This window comes from Crocodylus siamensis, chromosome 10, assembly GCF_052110815.1.
Source record: "Crocodylus siamensis isolate JL-2025a chromosome 10, ASM5211081v1, whole genome shotgun sequence".
Classification (NCBI taxonomy): Eukaryota; Metazoa; Chordata; order Crocodylia; family Crocodylidae; genus Crocodylus; species Crocodylus siamensis.
The window spans coordinates 34,706,744-34,733,508 of NC_143404.1; the positions used below are offsets into that span (position 1 = coordinate 34,706,744).

At 48.0% G+C, this 26,765-nt stretch overlaps 3 protein-coding genes across 8 annotated transcripts in view; 1 reads left to right on the forward strand and 2 right to left on the reverse strand.

Annotated features, from left to right (window-relative positions):
* ECSCR (endothelial cell surface expressed chemotaxis and apoptosis regulator) overlaps positions 1 to 7,066 on the reverse strand; it is a 56,694-nt gene extending 49,628 nt beyond the window's left edge. The window contains exons 1-2 of one of the 2 annotated variants that reach the window (XM_090020551.1): positions 6,917 to 7,066; positions 976 to 1,142 (exon numbers count right to left, since the gene is read on the reverse strand). In XM_090020551.1, the coding sequence (XP_089876677.1) occupies positions 976 to 1,033 (58 nt within the window). In that variant the 5' untranslated portion in view covers positions 1,034 to 1,142; positions 6,917 to 7,066. The remainder of the gene's footprint in view (positions 1 to 975; positions 1,143 to 6,916) is intronic. The other variant, XM_090020552.1, reaches the window with a different exon arrangement.
* SMIM33 (small integral membrane protein 33) overlaps positions 1 to 15,464 on the forward strand; it is a 40,932-nt gene extending 25,468 nt beyond the window's left edge. For 2 of the 3 annotated variants that reach the window (XM_090020555.1, XM_090020554.1), the window contains exon 2: positions 14,845 to 15,464. In XM_090020555.1, coding sequence (XP_089876681.1) covers positions 14,875 to 15,306 — 432 coding nt within the window. In that variant the 5' untranslated portion in view covers positions 14,845 to 14,874 and the 3' untranslated portion in view covers positions 15,307 to 15,464. Of the gene's footprint in view, positions 1 to 11,658; positions 11,789 to 14,844 lie in introns of those variants that run through there. The other variant, XM_090020553.1, reaches the window with a different exon arrangement.
* Positions 15,465 to 24,981: 9,517 nt separating this feature from the next.
* STING1 (stimulator of interferon response cGAMP interactor 1) overlaps positions 24,982 to 26,765 on the reverse strand; it is a 33,415-nt gene continuing 31,631 nt past the window's right edge. For all 3 annotated transcript variants that reach the window (XM_090064684.1, XM_090064685.1, XM_090064683.1), the window contains one exon: positions 24,982 to 26,109. In XM_090064684.1, the coding sequence (XP_089920810.1) occupies positions 25,916 to 26,109 (194 nt within the window). In that variant the 3' untranslated portion in view covers positions 24,982 to 25,915. The remainder of the gene's footprint in view (positions 26,110 to 26,765) is intronic.

Sequence of the window (26,765 nt, forward strand, 5' to 3'; positions counted from 1 at the left end):
GTGTGGCCAAATAATATCTAGGATAATAATATTCCAATACTTGCTCCTGAGAATTACATGATGATCAAGCAGCCTGTAAATGGAGATTCAAGACCATTAGTCTGTTGCATTATTGTTTTTCCTTTCTATTTTCTGATAGGCATTCCTCTCAATCCTATTATTACCCTCACAGCGGCTATAATCCACGGACAGCTTTTCATATGGTTCTGTCATAAAAACCTTGCATCCTGAAAAAGCCTAGAGTGCTTCCTCACAGAAACCATTTTTAGAGTAACAGCAGTAATTTTACAGTACCTTCCACTGCATGCATTTAAATCCAGAAGCGCAGCTACTTCACTATCAGTACAATGGATACCTTGCTTTCTCACAACAAAGGGAAAAACAACACGCCACACTTCAAAATAGTAAACTCATTCTCTGGAGCTGTATTAGCCCTGCCTAACATCAAAAGTCACAAGTTAAAGAAAAGTTAGAAGCAGAAATATTATGAATCTCTACTGATAGATACAACCTAGCTTGGCTAAAAAGGATGATTCAGGTACTCATGTAATTGTTTTTTATATTTCCTTACATTCTTCATGTTTACATTCACAAGAAATGAACAAATTAAGAAGCAGAATCTTGTCCAGAACCATAATATTCTGCACATCTTAAACTGCAGTAGTTCTAGCAGCCCTGATTCCACACAAACTTCCATGCATTGTTATCAAATAGCTCAGTGCAACATGAATACCAGCTTTGTGAAAACAGAAAACAAGATCTTTTATTCCAATGTGATTCTAACTTCAAATTAGCCATGCTTCTATCTTAGGAGCTCAGCACTCATGTTAGGCACCTACATGAAATGCTCAGATTTTCATTGGGGACAGCCTCAGATTGAGAATGTTTTTGGGGGTGTGAGACGAGGAGCTGCACTCTTTAAACCATCTGACTTCCCTTGCTTTGTCTTTTTGCAATCTGATTTAAACACCTTACCTTGGAAGAGAACACAGCCAGATATCCAGAAAAGCATGCAGATGTTCAGTGCCGGCATTTTCTTTCCAACTTGTGCCTGTGTAGCCCTGCTAAAACTTTGTCCATACCGTGAGTGAAGCAGGGGTGAGGAGAAATTTGCTGGCCTGGGTTGATTCTTTCAGAATTTCCTGTTAAATAATAGAAGGAAACAGATTGAATCCACAGGGGAACACATGCCATGGAACTATGCTTTTGGCCATTCTAGTTTAAGAGGATATGAGACATAGTTTGCTCAATGCAAAGGAAATCTAATGGAGGCAACCAGCAACAGAACGTATACAATGGGCCCAGCTCACCATGGGCTCCAATTTCCACGTACCACTTATTTGCTTTGAGAGTGTGCAGATCCTTTGAAGGCTAGGACTGAATACAAGGCTGGCATCTTGGGTTCTAATCCTGCCACTGGCCTTGGGCAAGTCTCAGAAGGTAAATCTGTATGAAGTAGTGATACTAAGGGGCCAGATCATTGCTGCCTGACTTACAAGTCATTCCAAGGCTGTTCTGATGGGCAAGTCTCTGGAGGGATTGCCTTGCTTGGCAAAAAACTCCATCAGATTGTCTGGCAAAGCCAGCATGGGGATTCCCCCCAGCAGAAACAGCTGTATCTACAGAGTCCTGGGATATCACTGCAGAGAAACTCTGCTTCTGCCCTACATCTGTACCCCGATTCCACACCACAGGATGATTCCAATGAAGGTAGTAGTGGTGCATTCCTCCTGGCTGTAGCAGAGCCTGGGGTGGGGGGCAGCCACCCAGTAAAGAACTTATGGTTTGAGACTGGAGGTTGGGGGATGGGTTTGCCTACTCCGGACCCCAGTCCAGCAACTCCTTTCTGCCTCACCCTGAATGACAAAGCTGCATGGGCGCAGACAGAAGTGCAGCTCCCCGCTGTAACTTTGCAGGAAGTGTTCTGAGTTACAACGGTCCCCCGGACCAAACAGAAGTTCACTGTTGGTTCCAGGGGAGAGAAGGAATCCAGCTGCTGGCTGTGAGCCTGCAGCCAGTTTCCCTTAGCAATGTCCCTTCTCCCTCCCAGTCCTGCTGTTTTCAGAATGGGAGGAGGGAAAAGGAGCAGAGGGAGCTCATTCTAGGGGCTCCCAAGACAGTGATGGAGGGTGGGGTGGGTGAACTCATGCCCCCCCACCCACACTCCTCAGGGGGCTCCAATACAGCCATCCTACCTTTGGTAGGAACTGAAAAAACCCCAAACTAAACTTCCTCCACTCCCTTTCACCAAGATGAGTGGTCATTCCTTAAGGAGATGATCCTCTGAGCCCAGGGGGTGACAGGCCCAACGAGAATCAAAGGGGGCAAAAAAAGCCCCCCTGGCTCACCAAAGGCATTCAGGAACACCTGGAAGCCAAAAAAGAGGTGTACACCCAGTGGAAGGGAGGGGCTATCACCAAAGAGGAGCATACCTTCATTGCTTGGGTTTGTAGTGGGGCTGTTAGGAAAGCTAAGGCAGATATGAACTAGGGCTTGCATCAAGGATCAAGGGCAACAAACAGTCCTTCTTTAAATACATAGGGAGTATGAAGAAGGCACTGGGTAACATGGGGCCCCTGCAGGATACGCTTGGCAAGCTAGTGGTTGCACCAGAGGAAAAGGCAGACCTTTTTAACAAATTCTTTGCCTCCATTTTTTTGTGCAGGGATCAGGACATCTCCCCCACCAGGATTCAAGACAGACTCAGGAGAAACTCCACCAGGCCTAGGGTCAGGGAGGACTGAGTTAGGGAACTTCTGGAGGGGCTGGACCCTCCTACCTTGGGGTCTTTAAGGGGAGGCTTGATAATTACCTAGCTGGGGTCATATAAGCCCAGTATTCACCTCTGCCCAGGGCAGGGGGTTGGACTTGATGATCTACTCAGGTCCCTTATGACCCTACATCTATGAATCTTTCCTCCCTTCCATTCTGCAAACTGCTCAAAGGCTGGGAGGTAGTGCAGACAAAAGTTATAGAAGACACTATGTTTGGAAACATCTTCATCTGATGCAATGGCCCAATCAGCCATTTTAAGTGGTCTGCAGCCATGCACTTGTGTTTAGTCATGGCTATAGACCATTTTCTGTGTCCAGATTGGGCAAAAATTGTCACTTCTGTATGCACCCCATGTGTGGATAGGGTTAAGGACCCCTGCATGGAAGGGAAGGAGCTATCCGCCTATTTGTCAAAGCACATTTAAGTCTCATTGACTGCAAATGCCCATAAGCACAGGCTTAAAGTTGAGCTCTTTGCTGAATCAGGGCTCTTTTGGGGTATGTCTGTCTCAGTAGATTCCTTGCTAACAGGGCTGTTAATATCTAATTGATATCTGTAAAGTACATGGAAGATGAAAGCATGAAATATTAGCATCAAGATCACTACCCACCATTAGGGAAAGTCAGCATGAATGCTGCAATAACACTGCTGGTCTGGCTTCTGTAAATCCTGCAGCAGCTTCAGGGAAATCTAAACACGAAGGGTTAAATCTGACCAGAAATAATACTGTCAGTGAAATAACTCTGGTGCCACTTTGGCTAATAACTGCTGTCTTCAGCCAGGGGGAATTAAGACCTTCCTGGTGGGGGGGCAGATTATCCCATGTCTGCTTACGTCTGCAATTGTTGCATGTTTCTCTGAAGAGTCTACAGCTGTCACCATTCTTGGAGGCAGGTCTATTTGTTATGTAGGTGCAGTAAGGCTAGGCCCACCTGGAAGCTACAAACCCCACTCAGGAGGGGAAGGGAGGCAACTAACTGCATAACAATTACATTCTGGTAATTGGTAGATGGCCTGGTAGGTAGACAGTTTAGCTGTCACCAAGAGGTAGCCCAGAAGGTCCTGGGACTTGCTGGGGTTACATATTGGGTATGCATAAAATTAGAAGTGTGTGGGAAACTGCAGCCAGAACTTTAGGAGGTAGGCACATGCCAGTGTCTCCCTCTGACTACGGAAGGGACAGATGTTGGGGAATCTTTAAAGCAAGCATGGTACATGCCCACATGAATAGCTCCAGGCAGGAGCCACCAACCTGGATTCCTGATGGCTCATGGAATTAAGGTGTAATACAGGCTGGTCCACTGGAGACCCTTGTCTTTAGCAAGGGCATCCCACCGTTTAGTATCTAGAAGGGAGGAGGGTGAATGGTATAGAACTAGTGATGATGGATTGTCTGGAAGACAACTAGTTTCATAGATGTTAGGATTGGAAGGGACCTATTAGATCATCGAGTCCAACCCCCTACTCTGAGCAGGAATGAGCACTGAGATCAGATGACCCCGGCCAGGTATCTGTCCAATCTCCTTTTAAATACCTCCAAGGAAGGGGACAGCACCACCTCCCTTGGAAGTGTATTCCATATTCTGGCAACCCTCAGTGTAAAGAATTTTTACCTGATGTCCAATCTAAATTTTCTCTCTTCCAGTTTGTGGCCATTATTTCTAGCTCCCCCAGTGGACACCCTGGTAAACATTGTATCCCCTATTTCTTGCTGGCCTCCCCAGTGAGTTTGGCTTCTACCAAAATAATGCAGATATTCCTGCTGCCAGGGTTATTCAACAGCCTTTTGCACTGAAGAAGCCAGTGAGTCGAAAATCGCTGCAAGAACAATGCCCATGGAAGAGCCCAGTTCAGTGAGAGATGTGGTACCTGGCTACATTTTAAAGCTGGTCATGCTGAAGTATTCAGTGAGCTAAATGGTAAATGCCAAACCCCCATACACAGCTAAGCAAATAAAATTTGAAACTTAGAAGCACAACTACTGCAACACTTATGGCTGAACATTAATTTCACTTGCCTCAAATGCTATTTGCTATTGAAGTTCATGTGATAAGTGCATACAGAATTTACATCATGTTTAGAAACCAAGAGAAAAAAAATTAACAAGTGCACTAAGCAGGTAATCCCAGGTTGTGGGAAATGCACCAACTGGAGCTGGACCAAACTAGTTTGTTTGCTCAACGGTTTACGTTTTGAGTGTATTTGATGTCTTCCATCCTACTGAAGTGGTGTGATGGACATGGACCTTGGTTTTGACCCACTCAAGCTTCCAATATTTGTTTGAGTCCCTACATTTTCATTGTGCAGTAGATTTTAATAGTAATAACATCTAAGCACAGACCAGAAATTTTCAATGGGGAGCAAGAAGGCTTTAGCAGCTAAGCAGAAAACTGTTGAAGATGTTGGCATTTGATAAGGCTGACTTTTGGACAAAAATGTTAGCTGGGTATTCCTACTGCTACAATGAATACTAAAGTAGTTAGCAATGGTGACCATGTAATGATGGGATTTCAATCACACAGTTTACGTCTGAAGACTTTGCATGAATCTGAGCTCTCATTTAGCTGTCTTCATGCTCAGGCAAATTGCACTGCATCATTCTGTATTCCAGACACAACACAAGTAGAAGACGTATTTCCCCAACCAAAAGGGGTCAGAGTGGTATGTGTGATCGGGTACACCTCTGGAGGACAGCTGTAGCACACTGTAGTGGCCAGTCCAACCCTGTCTTGCTCACTCTAATCTCTCAGACCACCACACTATGTTCACTTGCCATACCTTAATGTATAATTAATATAAACATGGAAGGCTAAGTTCAGAAGACCCAAAAAGAGAACATGTCTGGAAAAACCTGGATGTATGTTAACCCTTCCCAGGCCCCCAAACCAAATACTCCATGCCTTGCAGGCACCAATCACAGCCCTAGTCATGGTCTCCAGTCTTCCCCATAGACACACCCCTGTCTCACAGGTCTTACACTAATTCCATTCACCTGCTTAGGCATCAGCCCACCAAGCACTCTTGTTTTAGCTTGGCCTGGCACTCTAGCCTTGGTCCACGGAGCTCTAAGCCCACACTTTCCCCAGCACTGGACCTCCTCAGTCCCCACAGACATTGCTGGGCCCACAGCCCTCAATACAGAATGCCTTGCTAACTCTTCTCTGTGGCCTCCATCCACCCCTGTAGCTACAACCCAAGTCCCTGATACGAGCATGAACTCCAGAGACAAACAGCTATAACAGAAAACCACTTATTTTTGAGATGCTGAGCACAGCTCCTTTCTCTAGCAGAATCAGGGCCAACCTGAACTCTTAGCCCTGTGCCTGGGCTTCTGTTGCCTTGGACTCTTCCCCTTGCAGTCATCTAACCTGGCTCACTGGAAACTATGGCCCAGAAGCTGCCTATTATCCCAGTCAGCAGCAAGGTCTCTCCATCCCCTCATTAGCTGCTCAAAGCCTGCAGGTCATCTTCCTGCAAGCTGTATTCCCTCTTGCTGCTTTCAGCAATGCTGTTCTCTGTTCCTTCCAGTAGTCGGGGGGGGGGCCCTGTTACTTTATTCTTTCAAGAACTAGAAATAAGTTCTGGAACTGGGGTCTGTGACATGCACAGCTCCAGGATTAGGGAGGTATACTGGACACTGCGCATTGGGTACAAAGAGAGGGAACCACCCCGCTGGATTTCAGGGGCATTTTAGGGGTCTGTGAGCAGGTTATGGTGAAAAAATAAATGGGGCATTTTTTGAGGTGGGGGGAAAGGGGCTAACTTGTTTTTTTACTTCATAATCAGTTGGACTTGCTGCCTTTAGTATCGCTTTGTTTCCAGCTTTGTTTCTCCTAAGATGCCCGGGATCATCCATGCTGGGGCACTCCCAATTGCACCGTCATTCGAATAACAGTGTCAGCCACTCAATCCTGTTGCCACTTGCCAGGTGCCTGGCTTCTGTGGCAGTGACAAGGGCCTCAACTAGTGTGTGGCTCTGTACACATAGCCTCCACAGGACTCTCAGTGTAGCTATCAGGGCTTTCCAGCTCATTACATTTCGATGGCCTGTTTTAAAGATGTCCAAACAAACAAGCAAACACATGCAGCCAGAAGGAAAGTGAAGAAAGAAGCTGGGTCCCCTGAATAGCCCTTTACTCACAGATGTGATGCTTGGAGATTAATCTAGATTAAGGCTTTCCTTCATTCTGAAATGAGCACAAATTCCTGGTCACAACAGCCCAAAATGCAGCCAAATCTCTTCAGTAAGCTCCTTGGGCTGGAGAGGGAGACAGACATTGCCAGTTCCATCCTCATGCCTGCAATATACGTGGCAGCATCCACCTGAGCTCCCTTCTCGGAAAGCCAGTCTCAAGGTAAGAACTATTGTGCTGTTAACAGCTAAGGAATGTGGGGGGGGGGATGACAAATCTTGGACTGCTCAGGAAACAGCTTTCAGATGAAGAGGAAACTGCAGTTGATCCAGCCCATCTCTCTTTTAAAGTGCTCCCAGACTTGGTTAAGGTCAGTCCAGAGTTTAGTGAAACTACTGACTCAAGGCCGAGTTCAAAAAACAATAGAACAGCACTCCTTTGTGTAGCAAGTGCCTGCACTCCCTGCCTAGTCCCTCTGGCTGAGGCAGGTGTCACTGGGATCATGTCTCATGGTCTCTGTGAAGAGAGAGGGATGTGTCAGTAGTTCAAACCCTAGCTGGTGACCTAGGAGACCTGGGTTCAATGTTCTGTACTGCCACTGATTGCCCACCTGACTTTGGGCAAATCACTTGAAGTCAATGGGAGTGGAGAATATAAATACCTTTCAGGATCTGGGCTTTATATTCTCCATGCCTCAGTTCCTCAGAGTGGGGATGACAGCACTTCTGTACCTCATAGGCATTATGGAGTGCATAGATACAACAGGAAAGAGGCCTGCTGAGTGCCTGAGCTAGCTAGATGGGTAGACATCCTATTGTTTGGAATAAAAGAACCTGAGGTTTTAATACATACAGTTAATGATTTTGTGGCTCTAATTAGCTACCAGACTTTTGCTATTCTAAAATGAGTTATTAAATACCTATATGTGACACAGCAACTGCCCTGGTTACTTCTGACATCACTGCATCCCTTCATAGTGGGACTTACTGTCCCCTGCTGAAGGCAAAACTCCCCTCAGTTTCAGTGTGAGCAAGACCAAGCACAGTGACTGCTCTAGAGCAGCAGCTAATGGTAGAGGTCAGGTGTGTGAGCATCTGCAGAAGCAGGTGAAGGGAGTGGAGGGATGAGCATGACCTATAGGTTGAGAAATGCTGCTCTAAAACAGTGTTTCCCAACCTTTTCTAGCCCAAGGCACACTTACATTAACAATTTTTTCTGCTGCACACCTGTTAAGGCATTGGCCATCCCCATACTTATGAGCTCATTGTGGTGTCAAATTCTGCAGCACACCTGTTCATTTCTGATGACGCACCTTTGAGCTGTGACACACCAGTTAGGAAACACTGCTCTAGAACTTGCATGTGGATTTAAAAATGAAGCCCTGTGTGGAATAAATCTGTCACGACATTGTACTGGGACCTAGCAACAGCCTGGCTAGACCATAGAAGCTGCTGCTTTTCTCTGTGCAAACAGATTGTGGGAGGAGGTTCATTTTAACACTGTACTGCAAGAAAAAAGTATGGATCTGGAGTGCAGGCTCTTTCCAGCAGGGGTGGTACTGTCTCTGGAGGCAGGCACATTCTGGACACAGCAGTAACTATAGTAATGCACTTGGCTCCATCCTACATGGCTTCTTGCAGCACAGTAGCATAACTACAGATAGGCTAATAGGGCACAAGCCTCAGTTGCTACCTAAGGAGGGGCCACCAGCATGGAGCTAGAGGGGCACCTTAGTCTCCCATCTGGCTCCTCCCTCTCCCTCACATACCTACGTTTCACCTTCTCCACAGCTGATCCAGCTGGAGCAACAGGGAGAGCAGAGAAGCAGCAGCAGTATGCAGTCATTGATTCACTGCTGCAGATAGAGTTGCCCTCTTATTTTTTGCTACCAAGTAGTGTTTTGCTGGCCAATTGAAATGCATATCAGCAGCTGTAAGCCTCTGGCCACTGCTTCTGTACCCTACACTGCCTCCACCCAGGGTGCAGAACCAGCCAGCAGTAACTTATCTAAGATGCTCCCCAGGCAGTATTCTGCCAGAGAAAGAGGTCAGGTATGCATCCCTTAAGCTTATGTTCAGTGCACCCTGTGGGGGCTTTGTATTGGGTCTCAGCTGAGTCACAGGAGCTTGATTAGGCAGACTGCAAAGATCCTGGTGTGTGCAGTGGGAGTGGGAAATGCCTGGCCTTTTTTAGTCTAGCACTCAATAGCATTTAAAGGAAAGAAGGAAAATGTGGGAAGCAGAATGTGGTAGAAGAATGATTTTTTTTCTAGAGAAGAACAGAAACTGGGTGACTGAGCTCTATGTGTGTGTATGGGTGAGAGAGAGAAATGATGTGGCATTTTTCCTAGATATTGTGTGTAAGAGGAGGCGTGGTAGATACGTGACTTTATTAACTAAGTAAATAAGATAGAGAGCGAGCACAAGCTTTCATGAGCCCAAGTTCATGTTATCAGATGCTGTGAAAGGACATCATAAAGCAGAGGATAAATTGGAGAGTGATTAGAATGCAGGAGGGAGGGAAGCAGGAGGGAGGGTGAGTGTTGAGGGAGGCATATAAGCAAAGAACCCATGGGAATAAAGGAGTCACAACAGCTAATGAGATTAGAATCCATAGTCCTTGTTTAAACCATAGTTAACAGTCCAGTGTGTGGATGATTTATTGTTCCACAATTGCTCATTCTAACTGGTTTTTACTTTTTTTTTTTTCTGCCCAAGAACAGCAATCCTGAGGTCAGTGATGAAGTGCCCCAAGAGGCTGAGGTTTTCTGTCACGGGCTTTTGTGCCTTTCTAAAGTTTATGTCAGATCAGTGTTCATTCATTTTTACATGTAGAGATCACCCCGTTTATCTGAAGTAGACAGCATAGGGGCACTGTAAGCACGTGATGTATTGGTAGAGCTCCAGGTGAATGAACCTTGGCTGTTGTACTCCTTGCTGTTTGGTTCAGTGGTAACACAATCTGTATTAATGTGGGGGCACAGCAGAATGGGAGTTAGTCTGTTACTTGAGAGATGTTTCTGAGGTTGGGGGCTGGGAGGAGAAGGGAAGATGCTGCCTGTAGGCAAGGACAGGTTTGTTCCCAGTAGCTACCTTGAGGCAGTCATACTTTTCCAGGAGGGGTTGGAGATCATTAATGATGTGTCTAAATCAGGGGTGGGCAAAATACCCCCAGCCCATGAAGGGATTTTGTCTGACCTGCAGCAGGTCCCTCAGTGTCATCTGGCCCATAGCACATTGTGCCGCTCCCGGGAACACAGCCTGGCTGGGGTGGCTCCACAGCTGGACACAATTTCTCAGCATCCCCAGTGGCAATGGCTTCTTCTGGGTGCTGCTGCTGCTGCAGCTACCACTGGCTCCAGCTCCACAGACACTGGCCAGGACCTGTGAGGGCAGGGCCCAAGCTCCAGGCTGATCTGCAGCCCCAGCCCCAGCCCCAGTACACTTCACCCTATGCAGGGGATTGGGGTGCCTGCAGAACCTGCTCCAGATTCACCTACCCCAGCCACAATGAGCAGCTGCAGCTAGGCAGAAGCTGCTGCTGCTGCTGAGTGCCGGCAAAAATCAGGACCTGGTGGCAGATGTGGTCACCTCCCCCTTGCAACTGCTGGGGCTTTCTCACTGTGGCCGCCTGGAACCCATGCTAGGACTGCCTTGCAGCTCCTCCCTGCTACTTCTGTCCAGCTGCCACTGCCTCTGCATTGGGGCTGCTGACGCTAAGGTTGGGCAGCAGATCCAGCCCCTCCTCAGGGTAGAAGGGTGGTGCTGGTGATGGTGGGGGCCCTGGCTGAGCTGCCCCTGCTGAAGCTGCTGCTCTCCCTAACCCATGCCAACTCCCTGCCCACAGCCCTGTCCCACATAGGGAGGTTTGGTAAGCTGTTGCATGGTCAAGGATGGCAGGGTGCTGACCTGGCCTGTAGCTTACTGCTACATCAGGGGAGTACATCAAGAACTCGGTGAACAGCTGTTCACCAAAGCACCCCTGGGGAAGACCAGGAGCAATGGATACAAACTCCTGGAAGGCCGCTTCAAGCTCAGTTCCAGGAAAAACTCCTTCACAGTCAAGGTATCCAGACTGTGTAATAAACTCTTTCCAGTGGTGATGCAGTTGCCTACCCTGGAAATCTTAAAAAGGAGACTGGATAGTCACCTTGCTGGGGTCACTTGACCCCAGTTGTCTTTTCCTGGTTAGTACAGGAGGACTGGACCTGATGATCTACAAGGTCCCTTCTAGCCCCTAACAATCTATGAATCTATGAACAACTCCCCAGGTCTCCCTACATGGACCCTGAGCCCAAATAATTGCCCACCCTTGGTCTAAGGTGTTCAAACTGGGGGCTGTAAGTGACAACCAGAGGGATTCTGTTGTCCTTGATCCAGGGTTGATATTATAGTGGTCTGGCTTTGCTGACCTGAATGGCTACAGTTTTGGGATTGCGTTGTAATTATAGGAATCCCTGCTCCAGATCCTTAAGATGTACATCCTGGTCAGTGGGATTACAGCGGATTGGGTTGTAATGTAAAGCTTGGCTGTAGATAATGGATCTAGTAGTGTCCTTATGGTAAAAGCTGGTGATATGAAGGTAGCTGCAGCAGTTGTTTAGTGTGTATAGATGTATGTAATAGGGCAGTACCCATCTCTGATGCAAGTGTGGTTGGTGACTTGGTATTTCCTCTTTTTCTGCCTAAAGGAAATCCCTCTGGCTGACAGTGTTTGCTAAGTGATGTGGCAGTTTCTTGCGTGAGTCCAATTGCAATAAAGCATTCCCAGTCCTCATGTGACCTGCTGGGAGATATTACCACTGGGTTCCAACTACCCTGAGGCTCAGAGTTTCTATACTGGAGATAATCTGGACCCTATGGAGACTGGGAAGCTAACAGGTATTATATGTCACTCGTTGGAGTGGGAGGATATTCTGCCTTTCCTCTTCACCTTTCCTCCCTCCTTGTTGTAGTGTGAAAAGATTGGGACAGCCACCAGTCCATAAGGGGTGGAGAATTTGATTGTGAGGGGGTGGGTTTGATGACAGAGTCAAGAATTTTGTCGTTCGTTCTACAGCTGCTGAGTAAATGATTAGATCACCTGTAACCTACAACACCTGACAAGAACATAGAGCTCTGGCTGAGGACAGGTGCCAGAGAAATTGGGATGTTGGGGGGGAAAAAACCCATGCAGCTTGGAAGAGCTCCAGAATCCCTTCACCAGCACACCCTAAAGGCAAACGCTGATGCAGGCTCCGCTCGCTGTGGATCTGTTGATTTTCTGGTAGTGAGCTGGGTCACTTGTGCTCTGAGCAAGTTTATCAGACACCTTGTTCTTTAGTTTAGCTCACATGTTCTCAGCATGGTCCCAGTTAGGCAGCCTGCTGAAGCACAGGCTTAACTGCCAGCACATGAGCAGTTCCCTTCACTTCCCCTGAACCTCACTGGGACTGATCATGTACTTAAAGCCCTCACTTTCCCTCTTGACTTCTTTCCTGAACTCCTCCAGTGTTCACAATTACGTTGCATTTAACCCTGTACTATTAATTTAGCCTTGGATTAAATAGTGACTGTACATGGGGCCCACTTCTAATTCACTTTGAGTCTCTGATCCTTCTTACCCCCCACTGCAGCTAGCTGAGGGTCTGTACCTGGGTGCTAGACATTGGGTTAGCTAGTACCCTGAGCAGTGCTGCATTGTTCTGGGGGTTGCATGGCCAGCTGGATCAGGGTGTGGCTGTGTCTTCAGTGCTGCACCTCAGGTGCCAGAGGTGTGCACAGGCTCCTGCTCAGGATTGAGAGGTTGGGGGAAGGGAATGGGAGACAGAGGGTGTACTATTGTTACAGCCCCGGGTGAGCTGGCATTGCCAGTCAGGCAGAACGTGACCTGCTAGCTTCTGTATCTGTACAGTGAGGTACCCCCCTCAGCACCCAGCTTTCTCTGTGCTTTCGAGCAATATCTGGACTGTTATGGTCACAGGCAGCAATAACTGGGTTCTTCAGATAATTCACTAGCAACTGATGTCAAGTTGCCTGCAGACAATAATGGCCCATCTGCTGCACTGCTAGAGTTTTATTTTGATTCCAGCTGCTCCAAGGAAGCTTCTGTGCAGGGCTAGGTGTATATTTGTCCTCTGACTGAACAGCCAAAAGCTGCTGCCAATTCAGCAGCAGTTAAGAGTGTTAAACTAGCTTTTGTCTGATCAGCATAGGGTGGGGCAAATGATGCTGACAAAAAGACTCTGTTCTTGGTCCATGTGGCCACCAGCATTCAGTCATGACTCATTCTGCCTTTCCAAAACAAGGTGCCTTACAAAAGGAAAGAGGAAAGTATGTGAAAGATGCATTCTTTGCTCCAGCAGAACAGATGCATCCTGATCATCTTCCTTAGAGACCCCTATGCAAGATACCTTCTATGAATGGAGCTGTCTCATCTGGTGCTTCCCACATTGTCCTCCCCCCTCCCCAACTCTAAATGCCATGGAGGAGTCTTTCTGGTACTGGGAATCTGCTTGACTTAAGCAAAGCTTTTGACACCGTCTCATGAATAAGCTAAGGAACTACGGACCAGATAAGTGTCCTGTGAGCTGGTTAGAAAACTGGTTGGATCATCATTCTCAATGAGCAGTCATCAATGGTTCAAGGTCTAGTGGGGAGCAGGTATCATGAGGGACTTCGTAGGGGTCTGTCCTGGGTCTGGTGTTGTTCAACATCATTAATGATTTGGCTGATGGGATTGACTGCATGCTTAGCAAATTTGTGGAAGACACCAAGTTGGGTGGAGTTGCAGAAACTGGAGGGCGGAACCAGGATCCAGAATGACCTGGGTAGGCTGGAGAAATTATATGAAATAACCACATTAAATTCAACAAGGACAAGTTCAAAGGGCAGACTAATTGCGCACACGCATATAGAATGGGGAATAAGTGGCTAGTCTACAGTACTGCAGAGAAGGACCTTGAGGTTACAGTAGACTGCGGGGGAGGCAGCCTTTTGGGCAGGCATGCCACCAATTAGCTCCACAACCTCCCCCAGTGTCACTCCTGTTGGCTTCCCCTGCTGACTGGCTGCTCTGCTTTCTGCTCCCCACCCTATCTGCTGCTGAGTTGCCTGTGCCCTCCCCAGTCTACTGTGCCTTGTAGAAAGGGCTGCCTTTGTCACCTTTAGTACATGTGTCATCGACCGGCTACCCCTGCAGTATACCAGAAGCCAACAGTGTGCTCTTGTTTCCAAAAAAGCCAACACCATGCTGGGCTGTATTAACGAGAGTGTCATTTGCAAATCAAGGGAAGTGATTTTTCCACTGTATTCAGTACTGGTGAGGCTGTATCCAGTTTTAGGCAGCCCCATGCTTCAAGAAGGATGTGGACAGTTGGGAAAGGGCCCAGAAAAGGGAGACAAAAATGGCTAGGGGCTTCAGAAATATGACTTATGAAGAAAGGCTGAAAGCATTTCATTAAGTCTGGAGAAAAGAAGAATGAAGGGAGTTTTTATAACAGTCCTCTGAAATACTTAATGGGTGATTTTAAAGAAGATAGAGATGGGCTTTTTTCTGTGGCTGTAAGTGACAGGACTAGGAGCCGTGGCCTCAAACTGCAGCAGGGGAAATTTAGATTGGAGATTAGGAAGAACTTTCTGACTATGAGGATGGCTTGGGATACCTAGAGAAGTTGTGTCCCTGGATATTTTCAAAAGCAGGTTGGACAGACACTTGCTGGGATGGTTCAGTCAGGAATATTCCTGCCTTCAGCAGGGGGCTAGACTAGGTGACCTTTTGAGGCCCTTTCCTTATGTTCCTATGTGCATAGGGAGCCAGGAGCCACACCAGTCTAGAACAGGAAGTGAGGATGCATCATCCTGAACCTGGTTTGAATGGTGCTGCAGAGCAAAGTTGTTTGTTACAAATATTCATTTTCTGCCTGATACAAGTGTCTAATATGCTTTACTTCCCACAGGTGAGCATTCTCCCTCCCTGTTGATTAGCAATGAACATCTCCAGTCCAAGCACCCAGCTGAGACAGGATGAGCTCCAGGACTTCATGGCATTCACCCCTGTCTCTGTCATCAGGGGTACGTCGAAGGATTCTGACACCCTGCCGATGATTTCGGTCATTGTGGCCATTTTTGTCCTTGTAGCCATCTTTATTATTGTGGTGGTGCACTATGGCCCCCTGCTCCGGACCACACAGATCACACTGCACCATGAGCCCATGCCACAAGACTTGGAGAGCGGTGTCCATTTAACTGACTGGAAGAAGCTGGGCTCCCAGTGGAAGAGCAACGGGCCCTCTGCTCAGGACTGCTGGAGAGACCCAAGTAGAACTGATGGGGCTGGGCTGAGCTTTCAGTGTTCCTGTAAGCATCACCTTCCCTGTGGGAATGCAGAGCCCAGCGTCATAGAAATCACATACCTGTAAATGGCTGGCAGTGGGCCTGCCCAGGGGGATGACAGGGATGTTGAAAAAGAACAGTGTTCAGAATTTGGGCTCTGCCAGGGACACCTCCCCATCCCCCCCAGTATTTGAATGCTGTGACTTTAGCATCTTCCGGTCATCAATGTTCCTGTCTTAGGCAGACTCACCCAGTAAACTCCTGAAATGGGACATACTCAGTAGATTAACAGCACCTAAAAAAATAAATAATTTGTGTGGCTGCCAGCACCTGTGTTGGGAACACCCAGGGGCTCTTTCAGATGTGCTCTGCAAAGGGAACTAGGCCAAGATCCAAACCCACCTCTCCCCCACCTGAGCTTGCTGGGAGAGGAGGAGCTGGGCAGGAGTCTGAAGGTACTTGATCCCATGCCCATGTATGCAACCCATCTAGCTGCTGCTTAGTGCTCGTTTCCATCTGCTGATCTAACAGGGCAATGGCATGTCCTGGTGCTGCTGTCATCATACTCCTGATGCGGTAAATATGCAGCTCTCGTAGCTCCCACCCCACAAGACTCTGTGCACGTAGCGGCTTCTAGACATTTGGTGGCACTAACGGTTGGTGTTCTAGGTAATGGCTGAATTCCCAGTGCAGGCTCTGTGGCCAACTCCAGGCCACCTCGGGGTTTCGGTCAATTTCTCCTTCTGTCCGCTGTTTACCTTGGAGCTGCGTGCTGATCTGTCTGGGAGTGGCTGATCATCAGGGATGCAGCCTCTGACCCGTGCTGGCTGAAAAACAGGACTAGCAGGCCTTGGAACAGCTCCTTGGCAGAAGCTGAAAGGTGCATTGTTCAGCCTGAAATTACTTTCCACATTAAGGAATTTTTCACGTATACTGTGTGCTCATTGTTTGCTCACACAACGTGTCTTTCAGGTGTAGAGCAGCCTTCAGAGGTCTCCAACGTTTCCCTGCTCCCATCTCTCCCCTTCGTTCAGATGCTGAACCACCGTTTTTACTAGCTTGGTGCTCTGCCTATCATGGGGGGGATTGGCTCGGCTTATTTTTTGGAAGGTAGGTGCTCCAGTATTAAAACGTCTCCCACTGCTTGGCCCACTCTCCTTGTTGGTGTTTCAGCAGAACAACTAAGGACTGCGTGGGCCACGGACATAAGACTCCCTTTTTCTGCCCTGGCATGGGACACGCACAAGTAGTGGTAGAAGTACAGCAGCCTAGGAAAGCTGGCACTGCCCCGTCCACACCAGCTGCATTCAGTACTGAGAGTGGACTTTGGTCTGCAGGGCTGCAAACCCTTTCACTCCAGTGGTAATAAGATAGCAGGAAGTCTGCCACCCAACCAACCCAGCCCTTCCCTTGCCTGAGCAGCTACATTGTCTCCCTTCGGGTGGGGGTGAATTGACAAGACAATTTATGGCTTTCCCACAACTACCTCCACCTAGAAACCAGTTATAAAAATTCAGGCTGAAGGACTGTGTTTCTCCGGCAGACACAGAAATGACTAGCCTTGAGCAAACTGATCTGAGAGCAGCAAAACAGGAAAGGAGTGACAGCTCTTCGGGAAAGTCAGGGCCGGCTTGCAACATAGAGACATTCCCTCTGTGCTGGAAATGGGGCTGTGGCCTCTCTGAGGGAAGTGCTGAGTGTAGCTGAAGGACTTGGGGACGCAGGGCTTGTGGGGTCTTCAGTGGGACTGAATGAACTGTCCTAGTCGGACACACTGAATACCTGGAAGGGAGCAATATAGTGTGGGGCCTATGTCCAAAGCAGCAGCACAGGAAGCCAGTGAAGTAGCAGCAGCACAGGAAGTAGCTTTTAGTGCTGATTAATCTTCATTCCAGTCAGTAGGGTCTGGTTGACACACCACTCCCTCCTTGGCACAACAAAGAAAGTAGGGGAGACTTGCATAAAAAATGTGTCTGAGGAGGCAGAACCTGCTCTACCGGCAGCAGTACCAAGGCAACTCCAGTGCTCTATGGCACACAAACCCTTCTGTCTAGAAAAGCCTCCCAAATGGTGGCTCTGGGAACTAGAGATTCATGCCACTTCATTCCCTTCTTTGCATTCTCCCTGGTAACCAATAGGGGCCAAAGGCTGTAAACTCTCTCTTGAGCCTGTGGTTTTGGAGTTATTGGACAAGAGTTGTAGTGGTAGCGCTGGGGCAGGGATGCCAGGTGCATTACTAGGAAGGAGGAGTTGGGGGTATGTGTGCAGTGACTGTATAGTGTGGGCCAGCAAATGGTGGCTGGGGATGGTTCTAGCAAACATCAAATAATTACAGACCTACTTAATTCATGGGCAGACAAAGGATTTTTCACAACTTGGTCACAACATGAAGAGTCAGTTTTTACTATTGGAATGTCTCCAAGCAGCGGCAAGACCTTGGAGGGAAATACTGTGGGATCCAGGAATATGTAAACATGACCTCCCAGCTGTTTTCTGTATCAAAGTGGAGGCTATTGTCCCAGCAGGTGAATCTACATTTCCAGAGAGGTTTGTTTCCCCTGGAGCCAGGTAGCAATGGAAGGAACCAGAATATACCACTCTCAGTCATCCATACCCAAAGCCCCAGAGATGGGGACAGGCTCAAACACCATTCCAGGCCTCCTGCTGGAGCACACACTGCAGCCACAGTCATAGTTTCATACTTTCTAGGGTTGGAAGGGACCTGAGTACATCATCTAGTCTGACCCCCTGCCATGGCAGGAAATAATACTGGGGTCAAACGACCCCAGCAAGATGTTCATCTAACGTCCTCTTAAAAACCCCCAGGTTAGGAGCCAGCACCACTTCTCTTGGAAGTTGGTTCCAGATCTTAGCCGCCCTGACCGTGAAGTAGCGCCTCCTGATATCTAGCCTAACCTTGCCCTCTGCCAGCTAGTGACCGTTATTCCTGGTCACTCCTGGCGGTGCTCGGGGGAACAGGGACTCCCCCAGTGCCTGCTGATCCCCCCTGACTAGTTTGTAACAGGCCACTAGATTCCTTCTCAGCCTTCTCTTGTGGAGGCTGAACAGGTTCAGGTCCCATAGCCTCTCCTCATAGGGCCTGCCCTGCTGCCCCCTGATCATGCGAGTGGCCCTCCTCTGGACCCTCTCCATGTTGTCCACATCCCTCTTGAAGTGTGGCGTCCAGAACTGGGTGCAGTACTCCAGCTGCAGCCTGACCAGTGCCACATAGAGGGGGAGGATCACCTCCTTGGACCTGCTTGAGATGCATCTGTGGATGCATGACAAGGTACGGTTGGCCTTCCTGACTGCATCCCCACGCTGCTGGCCCATGTTCATCTTAGAGTCGATGATGGCTCCAAGATCCTTTTCTGCCTCCGTGCTGACAAGAGGGGAGTTCCCCAGCCTGTAGGTATGGTGCCGGTTGTTCCTCCCCAGGTGCATCACCTTGCACTTGTCTGTGTTGAATCCCATCCTATTCACATCCGCCCACCCCTGTAACCTGTTTAGGTCTGATTGTAGCCTGATGTTTCCTTCTAGTGTGCCCACGTCCCCCCACATCTTAGTGTCATCAGCAAATTTGAACAGGGTGCTTTTTACCCCCTCATCCAAATCCCTGATGAGGATGTTGAACAGTGCGGGCCCGAGGACCGAGCCCTGCAGAACCCCTCTGCCCACGTCCTTCCAGGTTGAGAAGGACCCATCCACTACCACACTCTGGGTGCGGCCCTCCAGCCAGTTGGTGACCCAATTGACTGTGTGGGCATTGACACCACAGTCCCCCAGTTTCTTAATGAGAACGGGGTGAGAGACAGTGTCGAAGGCCTTCCGGAAGTCCAGGAAGACTATGTCCACTGCTACTCCTGCATCTAATGATCTGGTGATCTGATTGTAGAAGGCCACCAGGTTGGTCTGACAGGACCTGCCACTGATGAACCCGTGTTGGTTGCCCCTAAGCATGTAGTCCCCTGCTGGCCCCTCATGGATGTGTGCCAGCATAATTTTCTCAAACAGCTTACCTAGGATCGAGGTAAGACTAACTGGCCTGTAGTTTCCTGGGTCCTCCTTCCTCCCCTTTTTGAAGATGGGAACCACGTTGGCCCTCTTCCAGTCCTCTGGCACCACACCAGAGCACCACGAGTACTCGAAGCTGTGACAGGGGTCCTGCAATGATCTCGGCCAATTCCTTTAGGACTCTAGGGTGGAGATCGTCCGGGCCGGCTGACTTGAATACGTCCAGCCCCTCCAGAAGCTCCCTAACTAGTTTCTCACTAACCTTTGGCCCAGGTGTGCCTCCCCTGGGGCCCGAGGGGGGCCCAGCAGGGAGGTGGCTGTTCTGGTCCCTACTTAGGAAGACAGAGGGAAAGAAATCATCTTCAGAGACAGATTTATTTCTCAGTGCCCAGGTGAAGTTGCATCATTTGATTTTTGTATCCTGTGTGAAGGACAACACTCACCCCCAGCAGCCTGGCACCCTTCTCAGGTATGTCTGCCTATGACAGTATACCTGCTGCAGCAGGACGCTCCGTTCTCTTCAAAGTTAGTAACCCAGTGCTCAGAGCAAGTGCCATGCTCACACACTAGCTCCTGAATTGGAAGAAGTGGTGCTGCGGGTGGATGAATAGGCATGTTCATGTGTATCAACGCTGCTTCTGGTACAGGAGCAGGCACTGTTTTATTACTAGAAACCCTGAGCACCTGTATTGCTTATATAGATTTGTGGCTGGGCCTCTTCCACTTATCCCACTGTGTCCTGGCTCTGTGCCCTGCTCCAGTCAACTGAAAGTCCTTTTGCACATGGGTTGCATCACTGTCACAACCAGGGTGGTTGCAAGATGTTGCATTGACCGTCCATGAGCAGTCTCGTTCAGGTATAGAGTGCTTACAGCTTGGACAGCAGCTTACAGCTTGGACATAGCATCTAGCCAGGTATCTCCATCCTGTGCTGCAAAGGGAGTGCAGCCTCCTTGGCCTGTGCACTGAATAAATCAAACCTGATTAAGGATGCCTGGATCTGGCCCAGGAGAACAAACACAGGAAGCACCACAGACAGCTGAGTCAGCAACTCTATATATTTCAGGTGATCACTTTCCATTTTATTGTTTTTATAAGGGAGATCCTCCTAAGCAAGCTCTTAGTGTGCAGAGAAATGAATCAGCTGGGGGTAGTGAAGAAGAGAAAGAAAACATCCAAAAAATCTGATTCACTTTATTTATAAGATAAGTCATTCTAACATTCCCAGTCATCTAGTCATTGGCAGAGGGGAAGTCAGGCAAACTGCCCATTGCTGACAGAGATGGACACTGCAGGATAATCTGGTGAAAAGGATGAATGGGCAGGAGAAAAAGCCTGGGAATACCAAGCTGCAACTCCATTTCCTAGTGACAGAGAGAAGCCAGTGCACTAAAAGTGCTCTGCATTGCTTAGGCTCAGTGTCGTAGGATCAGGCTGTCTCAACCTTGAGCAGACACTAGTGCAGCTGTTACACTCAGTTCAGACATGCACCCTTAACTTGCAGGAAGGTAGGTGCCTGAGCAAAGGAAACTTGTTCCTGAGCAGAGGAAAGCAGTTGAATGGCAAAACCACAACTGCCTTTTAACCACCTAGCTGAGCTAGCTCTAAGACTGCCTTGCTTTCATCCCCTTGCCTCTGTGTCTACAGACACATCTATACTACCTCTGTGCTGTGCCTGGGAGCACTGCCACACAGCACGCTCTGCCCAGTCACTCACACTGCACATATATGAAATCCAAGAATTTGAGGCAGGGCAGTTGCCTCTGAACAGCCCTGAGTGCAGGCCAATAAACGTGCCCAACGGTGTGCCAAGAGCAGTGTGGGAGCCATTCTAAGGTAGCTCTGATGTAATGCGTCAGTGATGGGAGCTGGGATGCATGAGTGGGAGTGCATGGGCAGGTAGGTTTTACAGAGGCACTTCCAGATGAGATGCAGAAACACTGATTTGCCTAAATGCCCCAGAGCTTTGCAGAAGAATCCTTCACTAGCCTGGAGCTGCCTCTCCCAAGGTGAAAACGGGGAGCAGATGCAGCCAGTAGGGATGGCCACAGATACACCTGCTTTATGCCAGGAGTGCAGGGATTATGATAAAGCCTTCCCAATAAAGAACACTGCAGTAGAAGGGTATGTGGGAATGCAGACAATGGGACTTTCAAGAAGTGTTTGATATGAGGGAATGGCAAGTAGGGCTGTGCGAAGCTTTGGTCCCTGATTCGATTTGGTGGCCAAATCTCTGAATCTGAATCAAATCAGAGGACCTTTCATCTCTCTGAATCCAACTGGAATCTTCTGAATGAATTCGGAAAGATTTGGCAATTTGGACATAGGCACAGCTTTAAATGTTTTTTCTACCTACCTCAAGGTAGTAGGTGGCTTGTGAGTACTGCGATGCTGGGGCACATGGGGTGTCCCACAGGAATGCAGGGAGCTCCCCAGCATGTTTGGCAGCAGACCCAGAAGTGGACCATAAGCACTTTTGGTTCACTTCTGGGTCCACCAGAGAGTATGCTGGGCACCCCCCCCCGCACCCCCCCCAATGCAGTAACTGGTATCTCCTGGGTCGGGGGGGGGCACCCAGGGATCCCTATGGCTGATCACTGAGCTGGGGGGGTGTGGGGGGCCCCCCGCATGCTCCCCAGTGGACCCAGAAATGGACCGAAAGTACTTCTGGTCCACTTCCAGCTTTGTCGCTGAGCACATGGGGGCCCCCCCCGCCACACTAATGTGGGACACTCCATCCACCCCAGCACTGCAGAGTTCACAAGCTGTGCTGGTGTCCCAGCTGCCTGAGGAGGGTTTGGGATTGAGAGTATGGTCGGACGTAGAAAGGTAAGAAAGTTTTATTGACAAAAACATAACTACGCATAGTAACAAGACAAACAACGACAGACAAGAACAATTCACATCGGCAACTTATCAGCAATCCCTTCTGATGCCTGATGCACACTAAGTTTCTCTTTTCACAAAGTTCAGTGAAGTCAGGTATCCCCAATCAGTGCTGTCCGAGAAGTACTGGGAAGGACCCTGGAATTCAGTTCTTGGGCTCCTCGAGGTCCATGGGCCCACTGATCCAGGCAACAGCTAACTAATCCTTTTCACAGAGCTGTATCTTCCTTCTGAATGGTTTCCAGATATTTTAGCCTATAGCTTTTGAATTGTACTGATAGTGTACAACCACGTAGATTCCTTTTACTTTGACTGTTCTTAGACTGACCAATAGCAGTACAAACTTTCAATTCCTTTGATAAGATAATTTTATAGTTTATAGTTTCATAGTTTCTAGGGTCGGAAGGGACCTGAGCAGATCATCTAGTCCGACCCCCTGTCATGGCAGAAAAGAATACTGGGGTCAAACAACCCCAGCAAGATGTGCATCCAACCTCCTCTTAAACACCCCCAGGGTAGAAGCCTGCACAACTTCTCTTGGAAGTTGGTTCCAGACCCTAGCCGCCCTGACCGTGAAGCAGCGCTTCCTGATAGCTAACCTAAACCTACCCTCTGCCAGCTTGTGACCATTATTCCTGGTCACTCCTGGCAGTGTTCGGGGGAACAGGGACTCCCCCAATACCTGCTGATCCCCCCTGACTAGTTTGTAACAAGCCACAAGATCCCGCCTCAGCCTTCCCTTTGGCAGGCTGAACAGGTTCAGGTCCCGTAGACTCTCCTCACAGGGCCTGCCCTGTTGTCCCCTGATCATACGAGTGGCCTCCTCTGGACCCTCTCCATGCTGTCCACATCCCTCTTGAAGTGCGGTGCCCAGAACTGGACGCAGTACTCCAACTGCGGCCTGACCAGTGCTGCATAGAGGGGGAGGATCACCTCTTTGGACCTGCTCGAGATGCATCTCTGGATGCAAGACAAGGTGTGGTTGGCCTTCCTGACTTCCTCTCCACACTGCCGGCCCATGTTCATCTTGGAGTCAATGATGACCCCAAGATCCTTTTCCGCCTCCGTGCTGACAAGAGGGGAGTTCCCCAACCTGTAGGTATGGTGGTGGTTGTTCCTCCCGAGGTGCATCACCTTGCACTTGTCTGTGTTGAAACCCATCCTATTCTCGTCTGCCCACCCTTGTAACCTGTCTAGGTCTGATTGTAGCCTGTTGCATCCTTCCAGTGTGCCCACGTCCCCCCACATCTTAGTGTCATCAGCAAATTTGAATGGGGTGCTTTTTACCCCCTCGTCCAAATCACTGATGAAGATGTTGAACAGTGCGGGCCCGAGGACCGAGCCCTGGGGGACCCCACTGCCCACGTCCTTCCAGGTCGAGAAGGACCCATCCACCACCACCCTCTGGGTGCGGCCCTCTAGCCAGTTGGTGACCCATTTGACTGTGTGGGTGTCTACACCACAGCCCCCCAGTTTCTTAATGGGAACGGGGTGAGAGACAGTTTAACTACATTACAGGGCCTTACTTCTTTAAGGCTTTGCTAAATTTACTAGGCTTTACTTTATATAAGGCCGTATTACATTTTAAACTTTAATTAGGCTTTTAGCAACAACATATTGTTTAATAGTTACACAAATACAGAAAAACACTTAGTCTAATCTTCATAGAGCCTTCAGCAAGCACCTTTATCACACAGGCATAGTTTTCAGCTGTCACTCGCTGGTACCTCGAGGTATGTAGAAAAAATGTTTAAAGCTGTGTCTTTGTCCAAATCACTGATTCTCCGAATCAGCATCAAATTGTCAGCCAAATGGAATTGGGGACAGTGATCCGTGTCACAGGCAGGGACCCAAAATACCAGGAGGGAGCCCTGGGGTCAGGAACCCCCAGAGGGGAAAGAGAAAAAAAGTAAAGAAAGATACTCACCTGCAGTGGGACTCGCGGTGAAGCAGGAACATGTGGAGGAAACCGCGTGGCTTGTCAGCCATGTCTTTATGCAGCTGCGGCTGGCCGGTGACATCATCTGTGATTGCTGGCTGACGGAAATAAATTGGGCTGCTGGCAATGAGGCAGGGGGGAGATCAGTGCAATGTAGCATGCAATTCTGACTGGATCAGCAAGTCACACAGAAGGAACCCATGTTCTATCCCAGTTAGAAAACCAGCTGCCCTTCTTAAAACATGCACCCCAATTGTGGGGAAGCTCTTTTTTGGGAGAAAGCTGTGTGTTGTTTGTGAGAACGTGGAATTTTGTATGTGATTTGATATTAGAATGGAGGCTCTTGTAATGACAGGAGATTGCCTTGAACTTGCTTCTCCTATGTTTCTTGTTGGCCTGGGTTCCTTCTGTGTGACTTGCTGATCCAGTCAGAATTGCATGCTACATTGCACTGATCTCCCCCCTGCCTCGTTGCCAGCAGCCCAATTTATTTCCGTCAGCCAGCAATCATACTGCCAGGAGAAGCAAGTTCAAGGCAATCTCCTGTCATTACAAGAGCCTCCATTCTAATATCAAATCACATACAAAATTCCACTTTCTCACAAACAACACACAGCTTTCTCCCAAAAAAGAGCTTCCCCACAACTGGGGTGCATGTTTTAAGAAGGGCAGCTGGTTTTCTAACTGGGATAGAACCACCCTGCTTTAAGCAGGAAAGGGAGGGTGAGTCACCTAAAGATGTGGCCTGTCCCTGTTCCATGCAGCCAAAACTCTGGAAAAAAATGTTCTTCTTCATTCTCCTTAAAAATAAGGTGCTTATTATATTCAGGGGTATGTTGCATGTGAGAAAACACAATATGTACCAGTCTTCTTAGTATAGCACTAAGGCCTGAAAGTACAAGAAACTGCAGTAACTGCTAAGCATGTTAAGAGTTAATTTATTACAAAAAGCTGATGCTTAAGATCCATACATGTATGGCAGTACAACAGTAGGTAAAGTATTAGGGTATAATAAGATGATAAGCATGCAAGTAGCTTATAATAGTCATGTTTGATTTTCCCACCTCCCCAAAATCAGACAAAAGGGGTGCTCAGCTTTCTGTAGGAGAACAGGCTAAATCTAAATTTCTACTTAGGACTGCTCTATAGCTTGCCCTCTTCATTATATATGATGACTTACCTATATTAACCACACTAAAGTTGATACTTGGTAGCAGCCACCCCATCCCCAAAAGCCCCATTGAGGGCCAGGTTTCGTAGTCAAGCTTCCCTCTAGCTCACCCACCCCTCCCAGACAGTATTCACCCAAATCACCCAGACAGTACCCAGGAAACTGGCACAAAGGCCATCAGCACCTGTCTCATAGCATTCAGTATCTGACTTCCAGTGCTTCTCCACCACACCTCTCATCTCTACTGCCTAGAATGAGAGCCAAGCACAGCAGGAGAGACAAGTAGTTTCATCACAGGGTCAGGAAGCTTTCTGTTCCTCAAGCTGAGCTCTCTTAGGAATCAGCCTGCCTACTATTTTGTCTGTCCTGTTGTGCTTGACATACCACCACAGCAAGGCATAGAAGGGGCAGCTCATATAGCTTAAGGTTGACACAATTTTTTTTTCCTGCCCTGGCAGGGGGTCGGACTTGAAGATCTATAAGGTCCCTTCCGACCCTACTTCTATGATATGATTCTACAATAACAGTGGTAAAGTTGTAACCCTGAGAGAACTGTGATTTCAGAAAGTGTGTGATGATGGGAAACAGTGCACATAGCACAAGGAAGAAGGCCGCAGTGCTGTACTCTTGTTCACTTCAAGATCACAAAGAGAATACAGAAACCGGGCTTCCACGTGTACATGTTTCAGAAAACATCACTACGGAGAGACCTGGGCAGCTCGGAACTGCTGATCAGGAGGTTGGGCTCTGTAGAGAAGACATTTGTGGGCTGTGGGTTGTGGTGATTGCTGTTGCATATGGCGTATTCTTCACAATGCTGTTGCCTAATGTGTCTTAGGATCTCCTTTGACAGGAAATGGCTCTCACTGGCTCCTGACTCTGGAAAATAAAATGGAAAACAAACCCCATCAGCTTCGTTGGGCTGGAAGCCCACGAGACGTAAGGAAGCAGTAGCTCTCACTGGTTGAAACACAGAATTTGTTTTGTAGGAAATTTGATATTTCAATACTTTTTTATTCAGGACAAATAACTTTTGAAATTTCTCACAAAGCAGAAATTCCTAAAAGAAAAAGGAAAAATGTAGGTTGGGAATTTATTTGGAATCTTGATTTTACATTGCTTTGACTATTTTATTACGTGTTAATTGTTGTACTACTGCTAATGATTTAAGAGATAAAATAGCTGAAATCATCAACTTTTATTTTATTGTTAAAGACTGATTGAAACATCTCATTATTCCACAAACAGAAGACACTTTGGTCTAAGCAACAAAACTGTTGCATTATACCACACACATTTTGATCTAGAAAAAATTAGATGTGTCAATCAATACTAGTCACTCAGTTATTTCAGCATAAAATAAAAGCAGGGTTTTTCAACAATTTTAATGCATCATATTATAATACAAGATGAATAACAATGAATCAACAGCTACTGACATACCAAGAATTATCATATATTAACTCATAAAACAAAAATAAAAATATAAATATTTTGTGCTTTAATAGCAAATAAATACATATAAATGTAAATAT